Source organism: Dermacentor silvarum, chromosome 10 (assembly GCF_013339745.2).
Source record: "Dermacentor silvarum isolate Dsil-2018 chromosome 10, BIME_Dsil_1.4, whole genome shotgun sequence".
Lineage (NCBI taxonomy): Eukaryota > Metazoa > Arthropoda > Arachnida > Ixodida > Ixodidae > Dermacentor > Dermacentor silvarum.
The window spans coordinates 97,022,906-97,049,981 of record NC_051163.1 but is presented as its reverse complement, the minus strand read 5'-3'; the positions used below and the strand labels follow the sequence as shown (position 1 = coordinate 97,049,981).

The following is a 27,076-nucleotide window of genomic DNA, read 5'->3' as shown; positions in this document are numbered from 1 at the left end:
AATAGGAATTTGAAATCGAGGAGTGCAATAACAACATTCGTAGGGAGCAACCGAGAAAAACGTGCTAGTCCTTAAGTCAGAGGCCGAGGCCGATGTGCTAGAGAGGCAGGCAGGTGGGGAATCCGGCTAGGAAACGTCCTCGAAAGGTAAAAAAGTCATGAATTCTAAATATCTTTTCAGAAGTAAAGCGGGCAGTTCTTTACATTTTTCGAAATGTTTTATTTCGGTACACAACGCCCCAGTTCGCTTCATATGCCCAATATGTCATACCGCTTTCCGGTCACTTCAGCATAGCAATGGTGTCTATCGACACGCCTAGCACGACTAGGGTCTAACCGGCAAACTCGTAAGCTGGCTTGCCCTTTGCTCCCAGCTCGGTGACCCTATAGAGTAGGCCGTCCTCGGGCCTAGTAGCGTCTGGGCGAAAACTGCCTGTTGTGACGTAGAGGACGTCGTAGTTCTTGCCTCCGAAGCAGCACGATGAGGTGTACTTCGCCGGAAAGCTTATCTTGGTCAGGATCTTGGCTGCCGAAATAAAAAAAAAAAAAAGATTAAGTGTGAACTATACACTGCCATCGATTAAAGGTTAGGGGCACTAGTGCCATCTGGTAGATACTTCTACGACAAATTTAAGAAAGCCTGCTAACATTTATTGAAAGTTCTGTAGATTATCTACGGACGATTCTTGTTGACTACTACAGTTGGCAAACTGTCTGCAAATTGAGACTTTACACCAATGGTTTTATACTTTCAATCGAACTTTCATGGTTGTTCATGGTGGATACGTTGGAAAGCTTGCTTCCTGCTTTTGCAACAAAACGTGTGCTTGCCCATTAATGAGCAATGCAAACTATATCGCCAGGAAAACTAGCCTATTTGGTGCCTATAAGCACTGAAAAGATGCATGCGCAGTATTCTAAGAGGCGAGCTACCACTGAGTTACCAAAGACGTAATTCCTACCGACGTATTACAGATCTTCGTACACTTCTTTTACCTGAGAAGCGGCTTATCATCAGGTCTCCACAGATTTCAAGAACCAGGAGGAAAGAGAAACGTTACGGACCAACACGGTTGTGCTCTGATACCCCAAGTCATACCAAACGCGTTCTTTTGTCGCTACCCTCTTTCACGGAACGTGAATGGTGTTTCAGATTATCGCTTCCATTTATCTCACCTCGACAACAACGTTCAGTCTTTATTTGGGCGGTCTTCTAGAGATGGGTTTTCGATATCCAGGAACGTTTGCCTAGTCAATAACGCAGGCTCGTCGCTATAGTAATTCTTAGATGGCTGGCCACGCCATTGGCGTGGATGGACATGGAGTGACATGCCTCCACGCAGCGTACGCTGTCCTTCGTGCGTGGCATCCCACACCTTCAATTAATTAAGTCAGAGTGGCAAGCATCGAACTCACGAATGATTTTCGCATTTTCAGCTTCCGTTTGTTTTTGGATGCTGAAGCCCTCAGACGGACGAAACGCTCATTAGCGGTTACAAAGGCACAAATGTATCCAAACGCCTTTAGCGATGTTTCAGGACAACCCGGCATCGATAATTCGGGAGGAAACGCTGCATGGATGGCAAAAGGAGCTGAACGGACCCACTTAAGTACTACTGCCAATGGAAGAGTCAAGCGGAGAGTACCTTCGAAACAAGTGAGGAAAGCTACGACCGTCCTAGTCGTGCAGACAGGGGCCATCGCCAACCACGCGCTACTTGTGCACGCTTTCGTGGCTACTTAATCACTATTCCTGTAACAATTACCTGCCTCAGCTTATGGGGTCATTTAGTTTGGTTCAGAATTCAAAGATCCGTAAAATATTTTATAAGTTTCCTGGTCTCAGCTTGCCAACCTAATTTGAATGCATAGTTGACCACCGTACCCGGAATCATAGTGGCATCACGTACTTTGCATAAATTTTTGCAAATCTGGCAATACAGATAGGATCAGTATTGGATCAACTACAGGTCGTTTTATGCGGTTTGTAAGTTATGTAAGCGAAACTGGCCTTTGCAGATGCAAAAAAATTCAGCTTTATACGGGGATTTTTTTTTTTTTGCACAGAACAGCAGATGCATCTGACCAAATATCATCGAACAACGACCACGATGAAATCTCCAGCCGTGTCAAGGTTGGACCACGTTTCTAAACTTTTCAAAATGCAATCATGTTTCTATTGCAAGCAATAATTTCCAAATGAATTGAATTCCAAGTCCCAGCAAGAATTCGCAGACATCAGGGTGCGCCTAACGTATTACACCATTCACCTGAATTTGCGGTGTTGATTTACCAAGCGCACTTCCGTACTGTCTACTTGTATTTTCCGGGTAATTTCCGGCAAATTTTAATGTCGCCCCCTAAATTATGGCTCCCTAGAGAGGAGGAAAGTCCCACCGGTCTCGGGGTCAATCTGCAACACCGCGCTGCCTTCGAAGCACGCAACCCAGATCTTGTTGTTCAGGTCCATGGTCATGCCGTCCGGGAGGCCCAGCCCTTCGTAGCCGGGCGTCGTGCTGAAGTCGGCAAGCAATCGCCGGTTTCCTGCACGGACACGCGCCGGTTTTTTAAGCGAGGGTCTCCAATATGTTATGCTTGATGATAATAGGTACACGATACGAGAGTGTGCTAACCCTTTGCTTGCTCTTAAGCTCACGTACTACATGGACAACTATGCTTATTAAAATGGCGTCCCTGTACACCAATTGGGCTGTGAGCGGCGCTGTCTACCACCCCCAGGGATAAACCTCTACATAAATCCACCAGAAAAAGGTCGAAAGGCCAGTCACCATGGTAGTATAGTGGTATAACCTTCCAAGCGCAATGCCGGAGGTGGTTCCGGTCTCACGTGCAGCAAGGTATTTCTTTTGTCCACTTTTGTTTCACCTTTTCTTATTATTTCTACATTACAATTAATCATAACAATTAACTTCCCATGAGGCTTGCCTGGCTTCTTCATTCTGTGTAAATTTGTATTACTGTAACTAACAAAAAATTCGCCTACGATTACGATACTCCCTAATGTGAAATTTGAGCGCCGCTCTATAAGTGTTTTCATTTTGCGATATATTGGCTGGCGCGGAGAATCTCTCTCGTGCGGCACGTTGGGAATGGAGCGAAGTGTGGCGCCATTTCCCGGCTAATTGGGAGATCGCGAGAAGCAGCGCGCGGGTGACGCGTGGGCGCGATTCACAGCAGCCGCCTCAGACAGACCTTCGCTGATGCAGCGCTTTGTGTTCATACAGAGGACGCGCGCTACTCTGGCGCCATCTCGTAACCATCGTGTTGGCACAGTCGTCTTGCGCGGCATTACGCTTCCCTTTCGGCATACCCTCCTCCTCCACTTTCTGTCTTATGGTTCCGCTGCACTCTCCTCCGCTTTTCTCTTGGCGCTCTCTTCGCTATCGCAGTCTTTCATCTTTCGCTGCGCTCGTTCGGTCGATTACGAGCGACAACATCGACGTTCGCTGAACGGGAGTTTATAAAACCTCTCGAATCATCTTAATTTCCTAGCTCAATGCCAACCGCGATCATATAACCTACTGCGCAAGAGACGCTATGCTCAAGATTTGTATTCGATTAAACGTCACTGCCCAATGATAAGTAACTAGAACGGCCTCCCTCCGGCCACTGTCGACATCACCTGCCCATCCTGAATAATCCTGAATATTTTAACGTGTCGCTCACCTATCAAAATTAGTTGTGCTGACTATTCAATTCATATACCGGGTGTTCAAAATTAAGCTTTACGGAATTTAAAAAAAATCGCTTGTGGCAGGTAGCATAGTTCTTATCGTTGGGCTGGGTTATTCGAAGAGGTGGAGATTTGTACCACGAGAGATCGAAACACATATCCAACTAATTATTTAAAAGATCCACTAATTAACTTCTTAGTTAATTATTTTACGACACATACTGCAACTTACGAATCGTAGCCGGTGAGCGTGTCCGGCGTATCCACTTGGAATGAATTTCCAGAATTACATCAGTTTGGAGATATGCGCCATCAAACTCGCCGTAGAAATGCGCTGCTGTTCCACTTACTTTTTTACCAAAATGCTGTTTTCTACATTGAAGCACAAAAGTAACTGGAACGCCCATGTATTTTGTCCCACACTTTGGGAAATCATATCTAGAAACTGGTGTCATCCTGGAAATTCATTTCAAGTGGATGCGTCATGCAAACTCACCGGCTACAATTCGTAATTTGCAATATGCGTCGTAAACTAATTACTAAGAAGTTCATTAGTAAATTTTTGGTAAATAGTTAAATATCTAGTTCGATTTCTCGTGCGACTAATAACCGCCTCGTCGAATAACCCAGCTCGACGCTACGAATTATGCTACCTGCCTCAGACGATTTTTGAAAATTACGCGAAGCTTAATTTTGAACACCTGGCGCATATATGTGTATATATATATATATATATATATATATATATATATATATATATTAAAAGAAGTGCAGGCGTGCACGTAGAACAACATAAACATTTTAATGTCGACGGTTCGGCCTTCATCAAGACTTGATGAAGGCCAGACCCCGGCCGAGACGTCGAAAATTTTGTTTTTGTAGCGTTAGCTACACTGGCCTAGCCAAGCCCGTTTTGCGCGGCACATCAAGAGCCGTGCTGCGCATGCGCAAGTATCAGGGATGTCACACGGCTTGCGCACCGGAGCCACCGGAGCCGGCACCTCTCGCGCACTCCGCCGCCGCCGCGCGCGACTCACCGCCGCCGGTCTGCGCATTCCAGAGGAGTGACGTTGTAGCCGTGGTAGACGCACTGGCGCCGGCGTGCGCTCGCTGTGCAGTCGCCGTCTGACACTGCGCTGGAGCTGCTGCGCTTCTGACTGGCGTTTGCCAGTGTGGTATAGCCATGGAGAAGGAGAGCGCAAATGCTGTTCAACAGCGCAGAAGAACGGAGAAGCTTGACTCATCGGATCCCGAAGTAGTTGCCTGGCATTTAGCGGTTGAGCGTAGGAGACAGCAAGGAAAGCTAAGAAGAATCAGCTGAACCTTTGCTAACGCTACGCATATCCTGGCATAGCCGAGCTAAGCCACTGCAACTTCTTTTTGTTTTTCTATGTGCGCGCTACACTTCTTTGCAGTTATTAAACACCAGATCCGAAGAAATACTTCCTTCACACACACACACACACACACACACACACACACACACACACACACACACACACACACACACACACACACACACACACACACACACACATATATATATATATATATATATATATATATATATATATATATATATATGTGTGTGTGTGTGTGTGTGTGTGTGTGTGTCTGATGTAGTACCCCTCAATCGAATCAGGGGTCTCTGGGGAAAATAAACTAAAACCGTTGCCGCTGTGTCCCTCAGCAGGCGTGCAAAACAATACACCAAGTGGTGTTTAGAGTCATCGGAGACATGATGAAATGTTAATTTCTCCAACGCGTTAGCTGCATACTCACCAGCCCTTCACACAATACCTCCGAAGATGCACGCCTCTACAACGAAACATATCGCAGACATTGTCATGGCTCAGGCTCCTATTCATTCAGGAAGTTCAGCTTGAACGGAGGCTTATTCTGTACTGTGTACGTTTCAAGTACGCACACCTCTATGGGACACCCATAGCAGGAAGCTATATATATAGTGCATCGTTCTAAAGCATGGAGGTTACTAGGGAACTGGGTAATACTGTTGTGCGCGCTCCGTTTGATGCTTGGCACCCTGAAACCATCAGTGTAGGATATTTTGCTCATCGAACAAAACCTTTTGAGGTGTAGTTTAATCATACACACAAAAAAGACATTTTATATTCAAACACCGTTGCCAAGTGGAATAGTAAGGTTATAACGCACATAATTTAGCGTACTATGCAATACACTTGTGAAGGCGTCCTGGACAGCCCGCACAGCTTAAGAGCGGTTCTTGCTTCCTATCTAACTAATGATCTAACATTAACATCTAACACATCTATCTAACATTTGCCTTAGCGCGATAGTGTTAAAGGCCCCGTGTCACGGCAAATGCGGCTTCGCCGTCGGTGTAGGCACAGGCGTCAGCGGCCCAAAAAAATACCGAACCACCCCGACCACGCCGACCCTCCGCGTGCATGGCGCAGAGGCGTTGGTGAACTAATTGCATTTCTCAAAGTAAAATGCATCAGAAAAACCGTAAAGTGCGACTTAACCACTACCTACAGACGTGATAACGTCAGATTGCATTTTGAATATACGATAAAACATAATTCTCTTACGCGGGAACTGAAACACAAACCCTTTTTCCAGCATTTCTACAATTCATATAGGAGCGCGCCGCGGTGGGTACCTTGCAAAAACACAATCCAGATGTCGCTCGCCTCCTGGGCAAGTGCGCGTGGAGGCAAAGTTGGAGGAAAAAAGCAAAGCCCCTTTCTTAAATAAATGGTTGAATGCGAAGCTTTCTCGCATGCAAAATGAATCAAAAGCAAAGTCCAAAGCCAACGACCACGCAACGAAACCAAGAAAGGCTGAGCGACCCGATGCGATGCTTATGTGATTTGATTGCTTGTTTAGGATTGTATTTTTTGAAAGTTGAAGTTGAATGAAGACCTATATGGTTAAGTTGCGTAGCCTTTATTTTAGATCATGTAGCCATTGATTACACGCACACACTCACACTTTCCCGGACGACTGCACAATATTGCCTTGTGATAGCTGTGGTAGACAGTCAGAGGCTCTGCCGTTGCCGATACACGGGATCGGCCTTACGGGCACGATCGGGCTCGCGCTTACGTTCGGGTACGGCAGCCTCTTCAGCAGTGCGCTGCACCCGCGGCCTAGCCATGTTGACGGCAGGGAATGCATTGTGTTACGCGCGTAATGCAATGCAGATATATACAGTTCGTCTGTGTAGCGTGGCGTTGTAGTTACCATTGTTCCTATCGGTACAACTGCGAATGTAAACTGCAGTGTTCTACGATACGTGTCATGCGCCTTTGTTCAATTGTGCGCGCAGATGCGCAGATAGTTAAGTTGTGTAAGTTGGTTTCCTGCACTGCGTTTTCAGTGCTCACGGAGTGTTCAGTGAGACATAGAAAGCCTCACTTTAAAAGAAAGCTGTAGTTGCCAAAAAGCCTGATTAGCAGCCAAGGATCTTTGAATGCTATCGCGTTCCACTCTTAAAAGCGAAGCTTAACCGTCCTCCAGGTTTTTTTACTGAAGTTGAGCGTGAGCGTTAGGAACAGAAAACCACGCATTCTTGAGTACCGTATCTTCAGCCTAGAATATTTGGTGAGATTTCGCTTTCTTTTCGTCATAGCACAACGCTAAAGGGCTCTATATCGATAACCGTGACAGAGGATGGGCACACATTGTATGAATCTGTTCGAGCAGAAGCGTCCGTACGAAGACCTGAGGTCGTTGCAAGCCTTGATGCATGTTGTTTTGTCAAGTTGCATGCCTTCGCAGTAGTTGTTCGTGACTCATACACCTGACACACCTGGGCAATTCAGATTTCACGAAGTCCCCGAAAACCCGAACCTGCACTTCCGGGGTGATATCGGCAGCCTGCAGAAGGCACAGAACGCCAGGTTGCGGGGTGACACAGCGATGGTCGGGTTCCGAGCCCATGCCTACTTGCACTATCCCTGTTGAGTAATCTGGCGTGGTGTGTGGCAACACTATATAGACACGTTGCGCCTTTTCTAGCGCACGTGGTCATACTGGCCTCCTCTCTCCCGCTCCCACGTGTGGAGTAGCCAACTGGGCAAAGTCTCGGTAACATGTTTGCCCTTACAACCCCTCTCTCTACTTATATTGTTCAGTCCTTAGAGTCACTTCTGGGTACAGACTAGATAGCCTTCGTGAGGACCAATGCCTTTGCAGTTCTGTTTTAAGAGGACACTAAAAACATCACTAAATCCATTTAGACAGATGACGTATGCTTTGAAACCTCATCTTCGTTGATTTCATATTCATGGTCAGAGGCTAGTTATTGAAAGAGAAAACCAAAGTCAAAGTTTCATTTTTGGAATTGCGTACCGGAATTCCTGTACCGAGAGATCAGTGTGGCATCACGTATTTAATAGTGCTTTTATTTTGTCAATTGGGCCGACGTGACTCAGCAAAACTTCTTGAAGCTTGCGAAGTGCAACATTTAAGCTCTTTTAAAATACAATGTATTCCGCCTTTGCAGATAAAAACTTGACTAGTTTTGAGCAGCCGCGCCGTCGAAATCCACGACATCACGGCGAGTAGGTGCGGGAACTTCCCGTCTATCGTTTCTGTGTCTTTTATGGCTAACAAAACCTCTTCTGGCGATTTCAATATTTCTTCTGGTTTTTCAATATTAAAGAAGGATAAGTTACTCATTCAGTTCAGATGATTTCTTTGTATTTACTGTCCCTTTAAAGGCGAATCGCTTTTGTTGGCTCTTTCGCCCGGTTTGGTAGTCATTGGTGAATGACCTTTAACCGCTGTACAACGTCGCAGATGCAAATGGCGTGTGCTACCCAGCATTCGAGCTGCCGGGCACGTCCGTCACCGAATACAAACCGCCCGGCGGTAACTTCTTGCCGCAGCGCAGCAAAAGCTACGGGGCCGAAGCACATATTTTTAAAGGCTTTTCTTTGCGAACACCACCGCGTTTTCTTGACCGTGCGAGCTGCGTGGCTGTTCCGTCGCCAAATAGACCAACCGATCACACAGACGAGGCGCACGTCACCGCGGCTGGGTTCCTTGCATCACTGCCAGATTGATCTGGTATTGCCCATGCACTCACACAAAGCTTCGTCGTAAATAAATTCCAACTCGTTGGATCTACTGCAATTTTCACTGTGCATCTGCTTGTCCGCGAATGTAAGTAACTGGACGGTACGTACCGTAAAACAAACCGCACCACTTATAATTTTTTGTTCAATATTTATATCATACCGAACAAAAAGCGTGCTTTGGAAATGGACTTCCGTTTCTTGCTGTTCCCAGTTTTCTGGCTCTCTGGTATCCATGTCTGGTTTTCCTGGTCCCACAGGAAACTGTACTAACAGTAGTAACTGTACTGCGCTGTACTACGTTGTATCGTCGCTGTAATAAATACAGCGATGATACAACATATGTCATATATTACACTGTATTAAACTGTCTCACGTATTTTGTAAGTGTCCTTCTCATAATACGCAATAAAATGATTAGATCGCGAGTGGCACTTACTTATCTCCCCCTCGGCGAGGTCGAAATCGAAGGCGTAGATCTGTCCGGGCACTGAGTCATCGTAGAACATGACCGTGTTGTCTGTCGTCCACGTGATTCCATTGGAGATGGTCACCCCGTCCAACTTGTGCTTCAGCTTTCCCTTCGAGTAACACCAGAAGTTGTTCTTCTCTGGTATCAGGTTCTGCACTCCTGTGGAGGGCATCGACCCTGCAGTAGAAAAAAAAATTATATTCTGGGGTTTTAACTATGTGAAATACGGTTGCGTACTAGCCAAATGCGGGCTCTACAGAAAACGGATCGACATGTGTTACCAGTGTGGACGACTAGGCCATCGAGCCGACGTCTGCCCTAACCCCAACTACAATGTATGCAGAGGGTGGGGAAGTGAAAACCCACCGCAAGACCACGAATGTGAAGCAAAATGCAAGCTCTGCGGCAAGAATCACCCTACGGCGGATCGCAAATGTGAGGCCAGGTACAAGCTACCGTACCTAGTGAAGAAACGCCGCTGGGAGAAGGCCAGAAGGGAAGAAGAAGAAGCGGAGGCAGTGCGCAGTTTCCATAATGCCAAAGAAACAAAGGGAACATATCAGAACAGCGAAGGACCATACGGAGGAAAACAGTCAGAATACAACAAGAGGGACAAGAGCCAAGATACTCGAGGACGAGACAGATCGGGATCCTTCCCTAGATTCAACAGAAGAGAAGAGGGCCGCTCAATGTCACGTAACAGATCCCACTAGAAAAAAAAAAAAGCACACTCCAGCAATGGCCCCGGTGGACCATTACAGGTGAGCTGGGTGAACGCAGTTTCCGGGGTGCGCGCGGGGGCCGAGGCTGCTTCTCAAAGTAAAATAAGGGAGCTATAGAAAAAATTAGCACAGATTAGGCAGATGATGGTACAGTATAATCAAAGTAACGCCGCATTAAAAGAGGAGAACAGAAAGCTCAAAGAGGAGAATAACAGAATTAGAAAAGGAATGGCAGAAAACCAAGAAGGGACACAAGTTGTAGCAGAGGAAAGAGAAATAGATATGGAGGACGATGTAGCTACTCCGGCTAAACGTAAAGCCACGGAAGATACAGTGGGAAACAGTGAGAAAAAGACCAAACCGGTTAGTGCACTTCCAGAGCGTCAGGAAGAAGTCGAGCAAAGAATCGAGGCAAAAATAGAGGAAATGGGCGCAAGAATCATGCAACAAATACAGCAGCAGCTTAATGCGATAGTGACCCGCATCGTGGATATAGAAACAAGAATAGCGGTGTGGGGACCACAATCCAGTGGGGGTGGTCCCATCGAAACGACAGGCAAGCCCTACATCAAACCCCCGGTACTAACCGAGGGAGCAGGAAAACTGCAACGCCGCCATGGATAGACGCGATACATACAGGATCTGGCAATGGAATTGTAGGGGATACCGCAGAAAAAGATTCAATCTACAGCAGCATCTGATTAACTAAGATAGCCCAGATATCATAATGATACAAGAAACACACGGAATAGCAAAATTATCAGGCTACAAACCATTTAGTGGTGCCGAAGGGGAGACGAAGGCCATAACCACTCTTATAAAGCGAAACCTTACGGTCGTGCAACGCGACACGGAAATTAGGGGTATTGACAATAGCTTAATAGAGATTACACCCACACAGAAATTAGCAGATAGCCTTTTTATCCTCCACGTTTACAGTAACCCGCGGTGTAAAAAAAACACAAATTCCGAACACTATTTCGTAAAACGCGCGCCATAGCGGGCAATCATGCGGTGGTAATCGGGGGAGATTTCAATGCTCAACACGCGGCATGGGGCTATAAATTCGAGAGTACCAAAGGCAGAAACCTCTGGCTAGACGCGCAACAGGAGGGCCTAACCCTCGCAACCGATCCTTCAGCTCCTACCAGGAGAGGCAACAGTGTTTGCGTCGACACTACGCCAGACCTTACTTGCACAAAAAAACATAAGCGACACGCAGTGGATAAATACACAGCAAGATCTGGGTAGCGACCACAGTATAATAGAAATAACAGTCAGGGCAGGACCGCGCAAACACAAAGGCAAGAAGCTCAAAATTGTCGACTGGGATAAATTTCGGAACATTAGAACCAGCGGGGAAATTAAAAACATCGCAGATTGGACTGAATAGTTAAAGAAAGACGTAACTGCGGCTACACAAATAGTTCCACCAGAAGCACACTTAGAAGTCATAGACAGTAGGCTCCTGCACGTGTGGGAGGCTAAGGAAGGGCTACAAAGGAGATGGAGGAGTCAGAGACACAACCGGGCAATCAGAAGGAGGATGGCCACATTAAACAGAGACATAGAGCAGCATGCACAACAGCGATGTAAGCAGCAGTGGGAGGAGACATGTAGTAACATGGACAATCAATTAGGGCTAGCAAAGACATGGAACCTTCTCAGGTACCTGCTAAACCCAGAGGAAACTAAGGCGGTATACAAGCAAAATATTAACAAGGTAATTCATGCATATGGAGGTTCAGAACAAGACTTTCTACGGGAGGTTACAGAGAAATATATCTCGCAGGCTAGACCGGTTATACACCCAGACTACACAGGAGTAGTCAACAATGAACTTGACAGGAAAATTAGTGAAGCAGAAGTAAGGGCAGCCTCGCAAAAACTTAATACTAAATCAGCACTCGGACCAGACGGAATCACAAATAAGATACTCAGGAACCTAGATAAGGAGTCTATAACAAAACTGCCAGAATATGTCAATGAATGCTGGAAAACCGGCAAAATACCGCAACAATGGAAGACGCCACACATCATCTTAATACCTAAGCCAGGCAGGCGCTTACAGCTGGAGAATCTGAGGGCCATATCTCTCACATCTTGCGTTGGAAAGCTCATGGAGCATGCAGTCCTAGCGAGACTAACCAACTATCTCGAGGACAGGGACCTGTTTCCCTCCGCGATGCTGGGTTTTAGAAGGAATCTTTCCACGCAGGATGCGATGCTCCAGCTTAAACACCAAATCATAGACAACCCAGGCAGATCCACTAGAGCCATCCTCGGCTTAGACTTAAAGAAAGCATTTGATAGTGTAACACATCAGACAATACTCAGCAGCGTTGAAGAGCTAGGATTAGGAAGGAGAACATACAATTATGTTCGTGACTTCCTAACCTGCAGAAAGGCAAAGATCACCGTGGGGGACCTCGTCTCGGAAGAGATTGAGGTTGGTAGCGCCGGCACACCACATGGGTCAGTGATATCGCCGATGCTGTTTAATCTGGCATTATTCGGATTACCAGCGAAACTAGAAGAAATTGAGGGCCTTAAGCGCACTATATATGCCGATGACATTACCTTATGGATAAAGGAGGGTAATGATGGGAAGGTAGAACAGACACTCCAAAGCGCGATTGAAACAGTCGAACAATACCTAGGGGGAACCGGATTGGTTTGCTCGGCGGAAAAATCAGAATTATTATTGTACAGGCCGACTCGCAGGGGCCGTAAACCAAAAAGCTACAGGGGTGCAGACAATCTAGAAACGGACATAGAATTGAAGACTGCCGATGATGAACCCATACCTAAGGTTGATAAAATCAGAGTTTTGGGACTGCTCATTGAAGTAAAAGGCAACAATGGAGAAACCATTAGGAAGTTAGAAGGAACTGTATCTCAAGTTATGAGGTTGATCAAAAGGATAGCCAATAGACACAGTGGAATGAAGGAAGGAAACATGATCAGACTGGTACAGGCGTTCGTTATCAGCAGGATCGTATACGTCGTACCCTACCTTAGATTGTACGCTGTAGAAAAAATTAGATTAGAATGCCTCATTAGGAAAATTTATAAACAAGCCATAGGACTACAAATCAGTACTAGTACCGACAGGCTATTAGAATTAGGCCTGCACAACTCAATAGATGAGCTCATAGAGGCGCAGCGGATAGCGCAGTACGAACGCCTTTCTAAGACCAAGACAGGAAGACACTTACTAGAAAGACTAGGTATTGCGTACCATACTCAAAACGGAACCAAAATGGACATCCCGAATGGTGTCAGGGATACGATAGCCGTTCCCCCATTACCAAAGAACATGCATCCCGTGTACCATAAAGGCAGAAGAGAAAGCAGAGCAATGGTCATACAAAAGAAATTTGGGAATTGTAAAGACGCAGTATTTGTAGACTCTGCTAGATACAAGCACCGGCACGGCTTAAGAGCCGTAGTAATTGATCACGAAAAGAAGTGCAAAACATGCGTTACGGCAAGCACGGTAAACATCGAGACTGCGGAGGAGATGGCTATAGTTGCGCTAGCACTATCACAGACCGAAGCGGACGTAATAGTCAGTGACTCTCAGGCGGAGTACGAAATTTCGCTAATGGCCGAATATCTCCTAAAGCACTACGAATCCTGATGGCAGGTACCAAAAGTAAAGAAAAGAATGTTTATTTAATATGGACACCTGCTCACACCTCCACCTCGCCAAGAGACAGCAATAATAACAAGACGGCGCATGACGTGGCTCGAGGGCTTACGGACCGAGTCACGGCCGAGAATATTGCCGGCACCTTAGCGTCTCCTGAGAACGAGGATGGAGAGGAGTGGGAATGGAAGGATCGTATGACCAGATTTAATGACATCACACAACACTATAAATTGCAAAGATGCATTTTCCCACCGCCTCACCAAAAGCTGATCAAAAAGCAGTCTGTCGAATGGCGGCAATTACAGACCAGAACTTATCCGAACCCGGCGATCTCACACCTCATTTACCCAGACATGTGCAAAACAGATAAGTGCAAAAACCGTGGTTCTAGAGCCAATCTGGAACATATACTATGGGAATCTCGAGGCATAACTAACAATAATAGGGATGCAGCCTCTCACGATCGCCTCCGCGTGTGCTGGTAGACTGTGTTGCTCAGCTCTGCCCTTGACGATCAACTTTGGGCTGTCCAGTGGGCCGAGGAAGCCGCCAGGGCTCAAGAGCTCCTGGCCGTCACCTAGGCGGGACCATTTGCCCGTCCCACAAACTCGCAGGGCCTTTAAATAAAGTTGTTTGACTGACTGACTCGGGTTTTACGTGCCAAAACAACGATATCATTATGAGGTACGTGCCATGGTCGGTGGATCCGAATAAATTTTGATCACCTGGGGTTCTTTAACGTGCACCTAAATCAAAGTACAAGATCGTTTTTTGCATTTCGCTCCCATCGAAATGCGGCTGCCGCTGCCGGGATTGAACGCGCAACGCAATGCTCATAGGGCTACCAGGGCGCAAATGTTCTACGGTGAAGTGTACACTGTTTCCCAGAGTAGACAGAAGGGGAACGGTAAGATAGGTGAGCAATAGTATATTGCGTACGCGCGGGGCTGGCGGTCACGCTTACAATCGGTCACCGAGGCCAGTCGATTTCAGAAGCTCCACCATTCCCTGCGCAATGCCAACAATGCCTGCGCAATGCGAGAAACAGCGCTACTAGTGCGCCAGCTTCCCACGTGTCTCTTACGCGAGAGCCTAATACGGCTGATGGAATGTGCATGACTTGAGGCCGCTAGCCTCGATAAGGCCACCCACGCAGCCATCCCCTCCCGTTCGCAGCTTACCTGCGCTTTGGCTCTTGAGAAGTAAGCCCTCCAAGGTCTTTCAAGGATCTTTCAAGGCATTGCTAGGGTTCGTGGTATCTTTTAATGAGCCCTTCACCACTCACTTACTGCCACTCTTTTCTCCCCCATACACTATGTAATCACAAAGCTCTCGGCGTTTCCGTTACCACGCGTCGCAGAGACGCGTGGCAACGGAAACGCGATGCTGAATGCTTCGCATAACACGATTGCAACACGAGTTGGGTGCACGTGTGAGCTCGTGGAGGAACAGCGGTATACGATGGAATGCTAGCTGTATGTACTGTGACCATTCAAAAACAATTCTGCAGTGTTACTTGAGAAAAACACGACATGATTATGATGCACGCCGTAATGGTGCGCTCCGGGTAAATTTTGATCACGTGAGCTTCCTAACGAGCGTCTTTTGCATTTCGCTCACATCGAATTATGGCCGCCGGAGCCGGGAATCGACCCCGCGACCTTATGTTTATCAGCGCAACACCATAGCCACTAAGCAACCGCGGCGCCTGTGGTGGAATCTAGCTGGTGGTTCATTTTCGCACTCTTTCTTCAGCGCCATTACATTATAGCGAGGCCGCCTAGGCGAGCGCTCCCGGAATTAGCTGGCGGCAGGTTAAAAGGTGATTATTTGCCTTTGCATCAAAACGTGGATTTTATTCCACGCCTGCCCTCCTTCTCCCCCCCCCCCCTCGCTCTCTTCGGGTATGTGCCTTAATTTTAAAGGCCCCAACGACAACGAACAACAAGAATTGTCTTGCTGACATAATGACAGAAGAATCAGCGTAAATGCTATGTAACACTCATCGGAAACAAAAACAACCCTTTGGAAATGACCCGATCAGTTGGAGTGAAACGCACAATAGGGTTTCGCGAGCCAAGTCGAGGCATAAGCTGTAGACTTTTTCTCACCAGTCCAGAGGCGCCCCAGGGCGTCGCACTTGCCGTCGTTGAGCCTGGACTTCACCGGGGACTCGGGGTCGAGCATCTCGACCAGTAGCTCCTTCTGGTGCGTGTCTAGGTCGAGCCGGTACAGGCCCTGCTCCATGCAAAGCGCCACCTGGCGGTTGTCATCCGCGAAAGGGATGACGTTGCCCAGGTCACCTTCTGCGAGACGATGCGAGACGCATGCCGTTCAGAACGAATCATCTCTGACGACTCGACTGAGACGCTTCTCCTAATGATCAAGCAGCTTGCGGGTTGGATTACAGAAGGAAAGCGGGATAGCGCAAGCAGCTCCGAGTATGGCGGAAGCAAAATTTAATATTGGCATTTTCTGAAAGCAAAGTAAGCGAAATAGTAGAGACGGAGAGATTCAGAGTAGCAGCGCCAGTAGGCTTTTCGTTTGCAGCGCCGCTGTGGCCAGACAGTGTAAAAGATGAACGAAGCGTAAAACAATACACTTAATTACCTACTATCATCATTAGAGGCCGGTCCTTTAGGCATTAAAAAAGCGCGTTATAGGCGCCAAAAATAGGCAGGCAAACCAACGTTTTAGGCCTCCAACATCGTAAATATAGGCACAATAAATTTTTACATAAATGCAAATAATTTCAAACGAAGACGTGCGCGGCCTATATCTACGATAGGAAAACAAGAAATGTTATTGTCTATGATGGCACAAAGGCGCCAACAGTTGAACATAGCCGTGCAATTGTCCCATAAAACTGCTAGACTAATGATGACCAATTGGCTTAATTCAATAAGCACACTGCTCATATTCATGTTCAATGGCCACTGTACTTGAGCGTCGCATACAGTGAAACAGGCATGAAAAAGAATACTTGAAAGCAGGGAATACTGATTAAAAAAGCGATACTTTATGTCTGCCTGATGCAATTAAATTAAGATACAACAAAAACAAATAACAAATGCAAGAGAAACTACGATTTATTAAGAAATTAGCGCGTTCTTACTTCAGGACTGTTAGGTACAACTCTTGGCAATTTTCTCATATACAATGACATTATCCGAATTGTACAGGCAAGACGTCCCAACACTGCCAAATGCACTTCCGCCCATTTGAAGTGCACATGTTTGAAGAAATCTGTTTGGAGAGCACGCGGAACGTAGTCTAAGAATCACTGTGAAGATTGTGGAACCAATAGCAAACTACCACCATCTCCAGATTTCTGGATTCATAATTGTGCTTCTTGTCACTGACAATGATCTCGTACACTGAGAAGGAACGCCCGACGGCGGTGAACACCCTAAAAAGTAAATTACAAACAAAACAAAAGGCGCCGCGTGCATATCACATTTTTCTTTCTTCTTTTGCTCTTCACTCTCCTTTCCCCTGACCGCTCTCTGCGGTTTCGCATTCGCCAACCGCTCGCGCAATGTCAGCGCGGCGGTGTATGCTGGCCGGCGCGTCCCATTTCAGTGCTGCTAGCAGTTGTTTTCCGGGATTTTAGTTGAACTATAAGACTAGGTTGAACCCCATAGAGTTCCGAACAGTCAATGTTGCCCGGTAACATGAATTACGGTCTCTAACTGCACTCGAAAGCAAAATTTCAGGTTAAATAGTGTTCATATAGGCGCCGATATTGAAAATAGGCATTTATAGGCATTTAGGCACTAACGCCAAAATAGGCATTCATAGGCACTATAAAAACACTATAAAAGCCCTTTTTAACCTCTAATTCATGCTCATATATTAAAGTGGAGCGACAGGAGCGCAAGGAACAAAAAAGGCATTTGCCTAAAATCCGGTCTCTAATCATCATGCACGTTGCATTTACTTTGAAGTTCTGGAATTATATTAAATAGGTGAAAATATATGCTCATTCGCACAGTTTAGCTTCGGAAACGCGTACAGTTTCCTAGAGCTTAAATAAAACGGCTTTTTCGCATGACACATCTTGAAATGCCTGCGACTTGGAGTTTCTTTCACGAACGCATACTCATTCCTGCTTGGACTGGCGGTAAGTGCTAATTGCAACGCTTGTCGTGTAGGAGAAACGATCAAAGAGCTCGTTTGTGACTGTCTAACATACGGAGATGAGAGAATTGCCCTTCAGACAGCTTTAGGGCACTTAGACGAAAGGCCTTTCTCAGAAGAGAATACCTTGGGACCGTGGCCTCGTGTGTCTACGATGCCCAAAGCCACAGAAGCGCTGTTGCATTTCTTGAAATGCACCAATCTCTATGACGGCTTGTGACTGACTCATGGATGAACGCTTGATTGAGTAAGTACCAGTGCAAAGTGGCAAATTCTCTTTTCCTTGTCATCTTTCAATGCCCTTCCTTCTTTCCCCAGTGCAGAGTAGCCTATATACTGGGCAGCTCAGGCTGGTTAAGCTCCCTGCCTTTCCGTTATCACTTCTCTATCTCTCTCTCAGTGCTACTGTGTCCAACACTATTGGGTTTCTCAACAAATAATGTGTAAAAATTAGCGCACTTTACATTTGTACGCCCGCAGTGGGAATTCGCATCGGCTGTAACCCAAAGTTTGTTACTATCGCACACCTCTTTAGGAAAAGCGCGTTTAACGGAATACCGACGCAATAGTTTCGACTCTTGGTCTTCTTTTATTCAGTTTTGCTTTAAATGAACGTCCGATACATCTAAACCAAAGAAAAAGTAATGTTACGTCTCACGGCGTGCTAAATAATTTATTACAATAGTTTTTCTAGTCAGTTTCGGGTTTCGTTTTTACTTTGCCTTGACGTTACCACACAGTATGACGTCACGTGGAAGTAGGGCATTGCGACAATTCGACGCTTGTTCTGGCTCGCTCGGTCATCGGCTCTGCTTCTACATAGACCCTAACAAAGAGTAGCAGCACACGAATTGACCGAGCGAGCCGGAGAGTGTGTCCTGCTCCCACGTGACCACGTACTGCGTCGTGACGTCACGACACAGTGAATCTTGCTGCAGAAAATATATTCTATTAAATTATTTATAGCACTCTGAGGCTTGTCACTACATCTTCTATGGTATAGAGGTCTAGCACCTTCGTTTTACGAACAAAAAAAAAAAATGAATGGTCAAACATGTAAGGTGTTTCAAATGAAAACGGAACACCCTTGAGTTGTGGACATTGAATTGTATAATACATTGTATCAAGTTGAGTATTCTGATGAAGAAGTGCTGATAGCGTCCTTTTCTTTTCAGTTATCCCACCATATGACGTGATGTTCGCCAGTAAGGAGGGGCAACGTTTTCTGAGCACTCTTTCGTTTTCATCATGTTATATGTTAGTAACATGCTGTCATATCAGTACTACTTTACCTTTTTATAACTGACTTATATCATGTTAGGAAGCCTTTAATCTCGACAGTAATCGCCCGCTTTCGCTGCAGCCCTCGTTAGGCTGTCAATGATGGGGGCCGCTGATAGGGATGACTGACGGCAAAGCCATCGCGAGTGAGCTCTGTCGTCAAGCATGGGGTAAGAACAGTCCGAGTGTTATCAGAATTGTTCTCTTACTTAGAATGCGTGAGCATTCTTAGGGCACATCACGCAACTTTTCGGGGGCTATCTATCTATGCATGCATGTTTCCATATATGTATATTTGTATCTAACATCTTTCCCGCCTACCTGGGTCAGGGGGTAGTCATTGGTCAAATGGGTATTGCGCATCGGGCTGGCTGTGCGGAAGTGACAGGATTCGAAACCAACCACCGGACCAACTTGGGTCACTGAGTATGTAATAAAGTGTACATACGTGCCGCTCTTCAAGCAACCTCTGTCACGCCGACATGAGTCACTGTAGACACAAGACTGGGTTGGTACCGCTGTTTGAAGAAACTCTTTGACGAAGACTTGGAGTACAGGGTACGTGTCACTCGGTCTGTGCTGGTCTCCAATGAAGATATTTGATACCAACTTAGGTCACTGGATATGCAGTAGTAGCTGTGTGCCACTGGGAATGGGCCGCTCTACAGTGATGAAAAACATCCCTTAAGTTTCTCCGATGCGGAGCGCAATCGAAGCCACGTAACAGCATTTCCTCAAGGACAGCAACCCGACGCATTATCAGGCTGCGTCACAAATGCCATGGGTATGTACGGCTTTTCAATGAACGCCATTCACACCAATGCTTTAGTGAGCTTGCCCATGAGAGCACTAGTTATGTGTGCTGTAGCGCGGGTAACAACAGACTCAGTAGGTGCAAGCAATGGAATGGTTTATTGAAGATAGCGTGGCTGCTTTTATTCTGCGCGAATCAGCAAGAGCACGCGCACTTCGTGGTGCGATAAACGGGATTGCATTGACGCGATGTGGCAGTTCCTCCCTCTTAGAAGCCTAGTCTGTCGGGTGGCCTCCTTGGGCGCGTAGAACGCCTAGGAAGTCCTAAGTCCGCCGGTACACTTGAGGTTGCTTCCCTGGAAGCCTGGGATGTACCAAGTCTGACGATGGTTCAGTGTCTTCCACTGCAGAGCGTTGATCACTCTCTGTGACTTGGTTGTCTCCGGGCCGAGTTGCGTAGAATTCTTGATTTACTTCACCCGCTGCGAGTCGTGGCCACACTTGGTCCACGTGACGGCACTGCGCCCCTCCTGTGGTGCCCACCGTGACCATACGCCTACCTCTTGTTGATGTCACCGTGCCGGGTAACCATCTCTGGCCAGCGTGCTTGTACTGCCGCGACCAAACAGGCGCTCCGGGTGAAAAGAGTTGAGACAACGGTGCCGGGGGTCTGCTCCCCGTGGGATCCCGTGCCACCTCTTCCTCTGGAAAATGTGCACTTAGGCGGCTCCTGGATTGAAAAGCCAGCGACCTCTCGGCGGGTGACTTGCCATCTCGATTCGGTGTTGCCCTGTAGCGTAGCAAGAACTTGGAAATACGATTGAGCAGACTTCCATCCTTATTTTTCTTGATACCTTCTTTAATGGTGGGCACTGCGTGCTCTGCCAATCCATTTGACTGCGGATAGTATGGAGCGGAGGTAGCATGACACACATGGTTATTTTTGAAAAATCTTTCAATCCTATGAAGCGACCATCAGTACATCCAACTCCAGGCAGTCCAGAGGGCCCACGACATCGCAACGGGATTTCGCCTCCCGGTGCCATCGGGGCTGGAGCCACCGACTTGACCTGTTTCCCAATATACATTCCATGCTAACACCTCACCCTCGATAGTTACGTGAGATGAACTCTATCGCAATTTTTTGCCAGCTCCCACAGTCCCCGACAAAAGATAGTTGCCCCAATAGAAGCGCCGAAACTTCTGGTGTATAGACCAGATGATGTGCACAGGTCGACAGCTGGACAAAGGACGGAAAAACGAAGAACAAAGGACGCACTGTGCACATCATCATGGATTACCGACTAGCCTGGTCCCACACCTTGTTTCAGTGTGGACCATAATTTTGAGCGCTTCTCCGGGGCAGCCATCTTTTCCGCTCACCATCGCTTTGTCGTCCGCTTCCCCGTCATCACATTGGCAGGGCAGCGCAGGCTGTGCAGACAGCTGAAGACTAGTGCAGCGCTTACACTGACCGAACTGGCCAGTGTATCAGTCAGGGCTTTTGCGTGAACCCGACAGAAGTGGGTCGAGTTGGCTTGCCGGGCTAGAATCGGCCTGTCGAGTTCATGCAAACATTATAACCAGTCGGGCTGAGTCAGCCAGACAGCATGAGGTGCGTTGACCCAGGCCGACCCGTTTGCAACATGCATGTAAATGTGGACGGGTAGGGCCAGCAGAGCTGAGACTTAAGCGGAACCACTGTGACGTCGTGATTTACGCACTGTCAGCGGGAGTAGTGTCAGAACAATGCAAAGACAAGCACTGTCCAGTGCAACCTCATCGTAATGATAAGACCCTTGAAATAAAGCTGTTTGCTGACAGCTGCGGCAACCGGGAGCCCAGTTCGGCTCGGCGCTGTGAGCAATCGTTCTTCGGAATCGTCAGAAGCGATTTCTTGTAAACTCAGTCATGTCGGGCTCGGTCCAGTTCGATTCCTGACTCGAACCGCTTGTGTCGGGTTCAGGAAAGCGTAGCCATTATTCGCTTGATGGCATATATAAATTCGCTAAAATGTATACACCTATTTCCCATTGATAAAATAATTGTCATGTCTTGCGGCTGCTCTGCAGATTTCACTTCGATTCCCATGAGGCACATACATCAACACATTCGTGGAATCACCGAAGATGCCCAGATTGAAAAACGTGCACAGTGTTATATGAGCCAGCCACCTGTATCACTCTAAGCAGGAGTTTGCTTTTCTAGATAACACCTAGCTACACTCTTCCGATGTCACCGCTGATTTACTCATCCCTTCTTTTGAGTGTCATCTTGTTTCTTTTGTGGCTCTTTATATTTAATCAGCACGTGTTTCCAAGTTAAAGGACAGCTCTAATGTGCTATGTGCATCTATTATTTACCAATATCCCAGTGTTTTATGTTTTCTGCATGTTTTTAAAGGTTTTATTGCATTTCCTTTTCTTATGGTTTATATCCACGCCCATTCAAACACCCCGATGTTAATTTCTTTTTCTTTTCTTGCACGAACTTATGTTGTTACTGATGTTCTCTTCCTGTAGGTTTGTTTCCGTTGTTTAAATTTTGTACATATCATTGCGATGCCGTCTTATTTAATGTCAGGGCCGGTAAGGAGTTAGGCTGCAGCGCGGGGGCTGGTATCTAAATACATCGGAATAGAGAAATAGTTTTTCTCAGCAACCATGCACCGACTTAAATGAGGTTTATTGGATTTGAAACAAAAAGTGAAAGTGTCATGACTTTGGGAAGCGGTTTGGCTATGGCCGTCGTTATTTTTATAAAAGTTGTTTGAAATTTAAAAATAAAAATATCTAAACTTTAATGTTTGCACATCGGTAACTTTACTAGTCGCCATTAAAATCCCGTAAACTGTACGTAGTAACGAGAGTTTACTGTCGGGCTAGTTGGTCCAGGATCAGATGAAAACAGCACCACTTGATGGGACGCGACGAAAAGCAGCATAGACACGGAGCCCTGTCTGTGTGCTCCTTCTTTTGTTTGCCAGCCCGCTTCTCAGTGAAGTCAGTGAAGTGCAATAAATTAACGATGTCGATCACGACGTATAGGTAGGTACAACCTTGCCTCGTGCATGACGTTAGGTAATCCACTGTGACTGGAGTACTGTCGAATTCGCAACTCTGAAGCCATAATTTAGGTCACTGCGAAGGCCAGACCCTACGAGCAAGGAATGCGGGACACATCGTGTGTCAGGAAAAGTCCATGACAAGTGGCACAAGTCAACGTCCTGTGCCAGAGTCGTACATTTACGATAGGTAGCGCAGTGTTTAACAAAGTAATTTCTCTTGCAAGTGGGTACAGCTCCCCGCGTTGTTGCCTCTGCAGAAAGGTGGCTGCCCGTACTCCAGATGGTAAGTCCGGAACAATTCTTTACCCAGTGCCTCCTGCTCGAACAATATCTTATGGATGTCAGCCGAAGCTTCCCGGGATGCTTCAAGTATTAGTTACGAACGTAATAAGTGCTCTTTGAGTGTGCACGTTGACGTCGTTTATTGCTTTCGCCAGCTTACACCGCAACTTGGTTGTCGAGCTGGCGCGCAGCAACCGTGGGTTGGGTGGTGCCAAGATGTCTCGCCGTCGGCAACCATGTGTAGACGCATGGGCCCCATAACTTGGAATGTGGTTCAAGGATGTCTCGCCGTCGGCAACATAACTCGCATGGGCAACATAACTCGGAATATGGTTCGAAGATTATTGCCGTCGGCAACCAGATGTAGACACATGAGTCACATAATTCAGAACGTGGTTCCAAGATGTCTCGCCGTCGGCAACCATGTGTAGACACATGGGTCACATAAGTCGGAAAGTGGTTCCAAGATTATCGCCGTCGGCAACCACAGTAGACGCATGGTGCACATAATTCGGAATGTGGTTCCAAGATTATCACCGTCGGCAACCATGTTAGACGCATGGGCCACATAATTCGGAACGTGGTACCAAAATTATCGCCGTCAGCAACCATGTGTAGATGCATGGACCACATAACACGGAATCGAACGTCTGCACACCTGAGCAGTATGCGGACGACGCAAGCCTGTGTGTCTCGGTCAGTGCGTACACTTGCGAGCACTCACCCGTGCGGATGATCTGCGTCTCCGTGCCACGGGCGGGGTCGTAGCGTACCACCTCCTGCCCGAGGCAGTCGACCATGAGCAGCGTCGAGCTGCGCTCGTCCCAGTGCGGCCCTTCGCCCAGAAGACTCTTGTGCGTGCTGGCTACTTCCACTTTCATCTTCCCGGTCTGGAGAGAGAGGAGGGAAAAAAGCCGCAGACTTCAGTGATACTGCATCCTATTGAGTGAGCTACAGCGGATCGTATACTCTTGACTCAAATACAACTTAACGCATGCAGTTATGAGACCCCATACGATTCGATATATGTTTAGCGGCTCTTACATCGATGACAACGATGATACTACTTTGTTTCCCATCACATATACATAACGTCGAAATAGTCGTAGTAAAGAGCTGACAAAGAGATCGACAGTTTGGCAGGAATACCTTTATCGTTCCTGCTTATTTAGAAGAAATGACACCGAAAGGCCGGTAAACGGCATTGTTTACACCCGTTTAAGAACTGGCCATCGGTGAGGTGCAGCCGCGAGCATTGAACCACTGTGTTGATGAGCACAGGAGCACTCGTAGATTATTTACACTCCCAAAAAGAGGGCTTCTCTTAAAAAAAAAGTAAGTCATACGTGCAACAACAGCAACAAAAAGGAGTGAACGTGATATGACATACTGCCTAGCGCAAGAGAAAGTTATTGTAACATAGGTAATGAAACACCATATATACATACGTAATTTCACAAGAATGCAGCAACTCTTATTTTTTTTCTGAAAAGAATAAGCTGGCAAGCAAATAAGAACACCTCCCGGCGCCCTCAGAAAACAGAGCTCTGTAGTGCAACCTAAAGGACCTATTTTCTTATTATTTTATTTAATAATACTGTCAGCCCATGCGGGGCCATTACAGGAGTGGAAGATACGAACACATACAATAATACAGTATGACAACAAAAAGCAACTAAATGACCAACTACAGACGTCTCAGCAGGGATGCGAATCAGTTTAAATTCTATGCGCGGTACAAATTCCCCCCAAATATGAAACAAAAAATAAACAGATACACCTTTGGCAAAGTTATGATTCGCATATTAGTTAGCGGCAAAAAGAATAACGTGTGCACATTGTAAAACTTCTTCACTGCATGAGACTGACATGACACAGTCGGGGAGCGCATCCCATACCTCTTGAAAGATGGGTGAACACTGAAAGGATTCTTTGCCGTATTCCATGAGCATATGTCGCCTTGAAGAAGACAAGTCCACTTGTCGAAACGTTGGCTCCTGCTCTCACATGTGTTGCTCATCGTCTTGAATTTCCGTCCCCCCCATTCCCCGTGTTTTCTCTAGATATGCACTGTTTGGTATTCATGACGTAAAAAATTTTGCACACCCCAACGTTTTCTGGTACTGGAAAACAATTCAACCCTGCAGTGCACACTGTTCCACATGGAGAAAAATTTGAACTTTTTATTCACCCTTATTGCTGGGCATGGACCGCAAATACACTTCTAAATTATTATAAATAAGAACATAAATAAATGAACAAATATTATCATCATCAGCCTTTATTTATGTCCACTGCAAGACGAAGGCCTCTCCCTGCGATCTCCAATTACCTCTGATCTTGCGCGAGCTGATTCCAACTTGCGCCTGCAAATTTCCTAACTTCATTACCCCACCTGGTTTTCTGCCGTCCTCGACGGCGCATCCCTTCTCTTGGTATTCATTCTGTAACTCTAATGGTCCACCGGTTATCCATCCTACGCATTACATGGCCTGCCCAGCTCAATTTTTTTCTCAATATTATATTTGAGTTTAAAGTTAATCAGTATCAAATAATAATTTAGTTTGTTTTTGTGCGGGCTAAACTTCATTCCAGCATATAAAAAATGTAACTTCTGAGTTCTGACTTGAAGTTGCCCGTGCTTAAATAACAATTTCCAAGCATCAAGCTCAGTGTAGCATATATGACACGTTGGGCATTGCAGGGTTAACAGTGAAACTAATGTCATCAGCACGGACCGCCACCTGAGGGCGGCGCAACTGTCGTACTACACGAGTCTGAATGAAGGTCGGCGACTGGAACTGCGGACTCCGACAGGGTCATCCTGGACTTGATCTTGGCTTTCGCCAAGGACATGAAGCTCCAGTGATGCCTCTGAGTACGTCTCACACTTCCCAAGCCACTTTATAGGCCTTGAAGCCAATCTTCTAAAACATCATCATCATCATAATCATCCTATGTTCAATTGTGTAAAGCAAGCATAGCGTAAGGCTTAGAACAATCGGCTTGAAACTGGAATTGTTTGTTCGATTTAAGGACAAACTAACTTGGATACCTTTGTTGGATTACATGCGGTGCTTAACTCACACAATGGCAAACTAACAGAATTTGGCGTTCCCGAGCCTATCGTAGCTGTTCGCGGTAAGAATAGGACGTCTAATTACAATAGCCTCCGATTCGCCTTACCAAAACTGTAGGAACTTGGCTGATATGCAACGATTGAGAATATTACTGTACTTACAGCAAGCAAAATCTTAAACTCAAGAGCGACGACGTGCATGTGAGATCAGAACTATAAACGACCATGTCGTGAACGCTAGGTGTATCTAGAACCGTTGATAATGATTTAGAAGCAACTGTAGCGCGTGACCACACGTGGTCGGTATGCATTGTGGGGTTCATGCATTTTGGCAGTGCATCTCACGCGTAGTGCGAAGGTTGCGGGTTCGGCTCCTACCGGCGGCAAGTTGTCTTTTAGTCCACTCTCATTTCCCTTACTTTATCATTTCTACGCTTCAGTTAAAGCTAGGAAATAACTTCCCTTTGCTTTTCTTGTGTTTATTATTAAATTAGGGTTACTGTTCTACGTATGCTGAACAAGATATCGTAAATTATCTGAAGAGATATAACGACAGAAGCTTTCGAAGCAATGCAGAAAGAAAATCGGTCATGCAAGGTTTGTTTTGGCTTTTGCGGGGGAAGCCTAGCTACATGACAACCTGTAATTTTCGCTCGAAGTCCGTAATTTAGTGGTTTTTGCCGCCTATTCACGTAGCTGTTTTGTGTTTTACGCTAAAACCAGGGATGTACTGCTTGCGACGTGCCCTCGTACATGTGCCTACGGCACAAAAATCCCTTCAGCAGAATTTTAGTATTTTCCCCCACATCTTCTGATCTTTTCGCATGAGGCCGCGGGATCGAATCCTGGCCATGGTGGCCGCATTT

General features: G+C 46.5%; 1 protein-coding gene across 1 annotated transcript; it reads right to left on the bottom strand.

Moving 5' to 3' along the window:
• Positions 1-220: 220 nt before the first annotated feature.
• Positions 221-24,017, bottom strand: LOC119432004 (regucalcin). Its single transcript, XM_037699456.2, has 5 exons — positions 23,856-24,017; positions 15,720-15,914; positions 9,199-9,408; positions 2,397-2,543; positions 221-525 (listed from the first exon to the last, which is right to left on the bottom strand). Exons 1-5 carry the CDS (start codon positions 24,010-24,012, stop codon positions 332-334), a joined length of 903 nt encoding a protein of 300 aa, XP_037555384.1. The 5' UTR covers positions 24,013-24,017; the 3' UTR covers positions 221-331.
• Between the last annotated feature and the right edge of the window lie 3,059 nt (positions 24,018-27,076).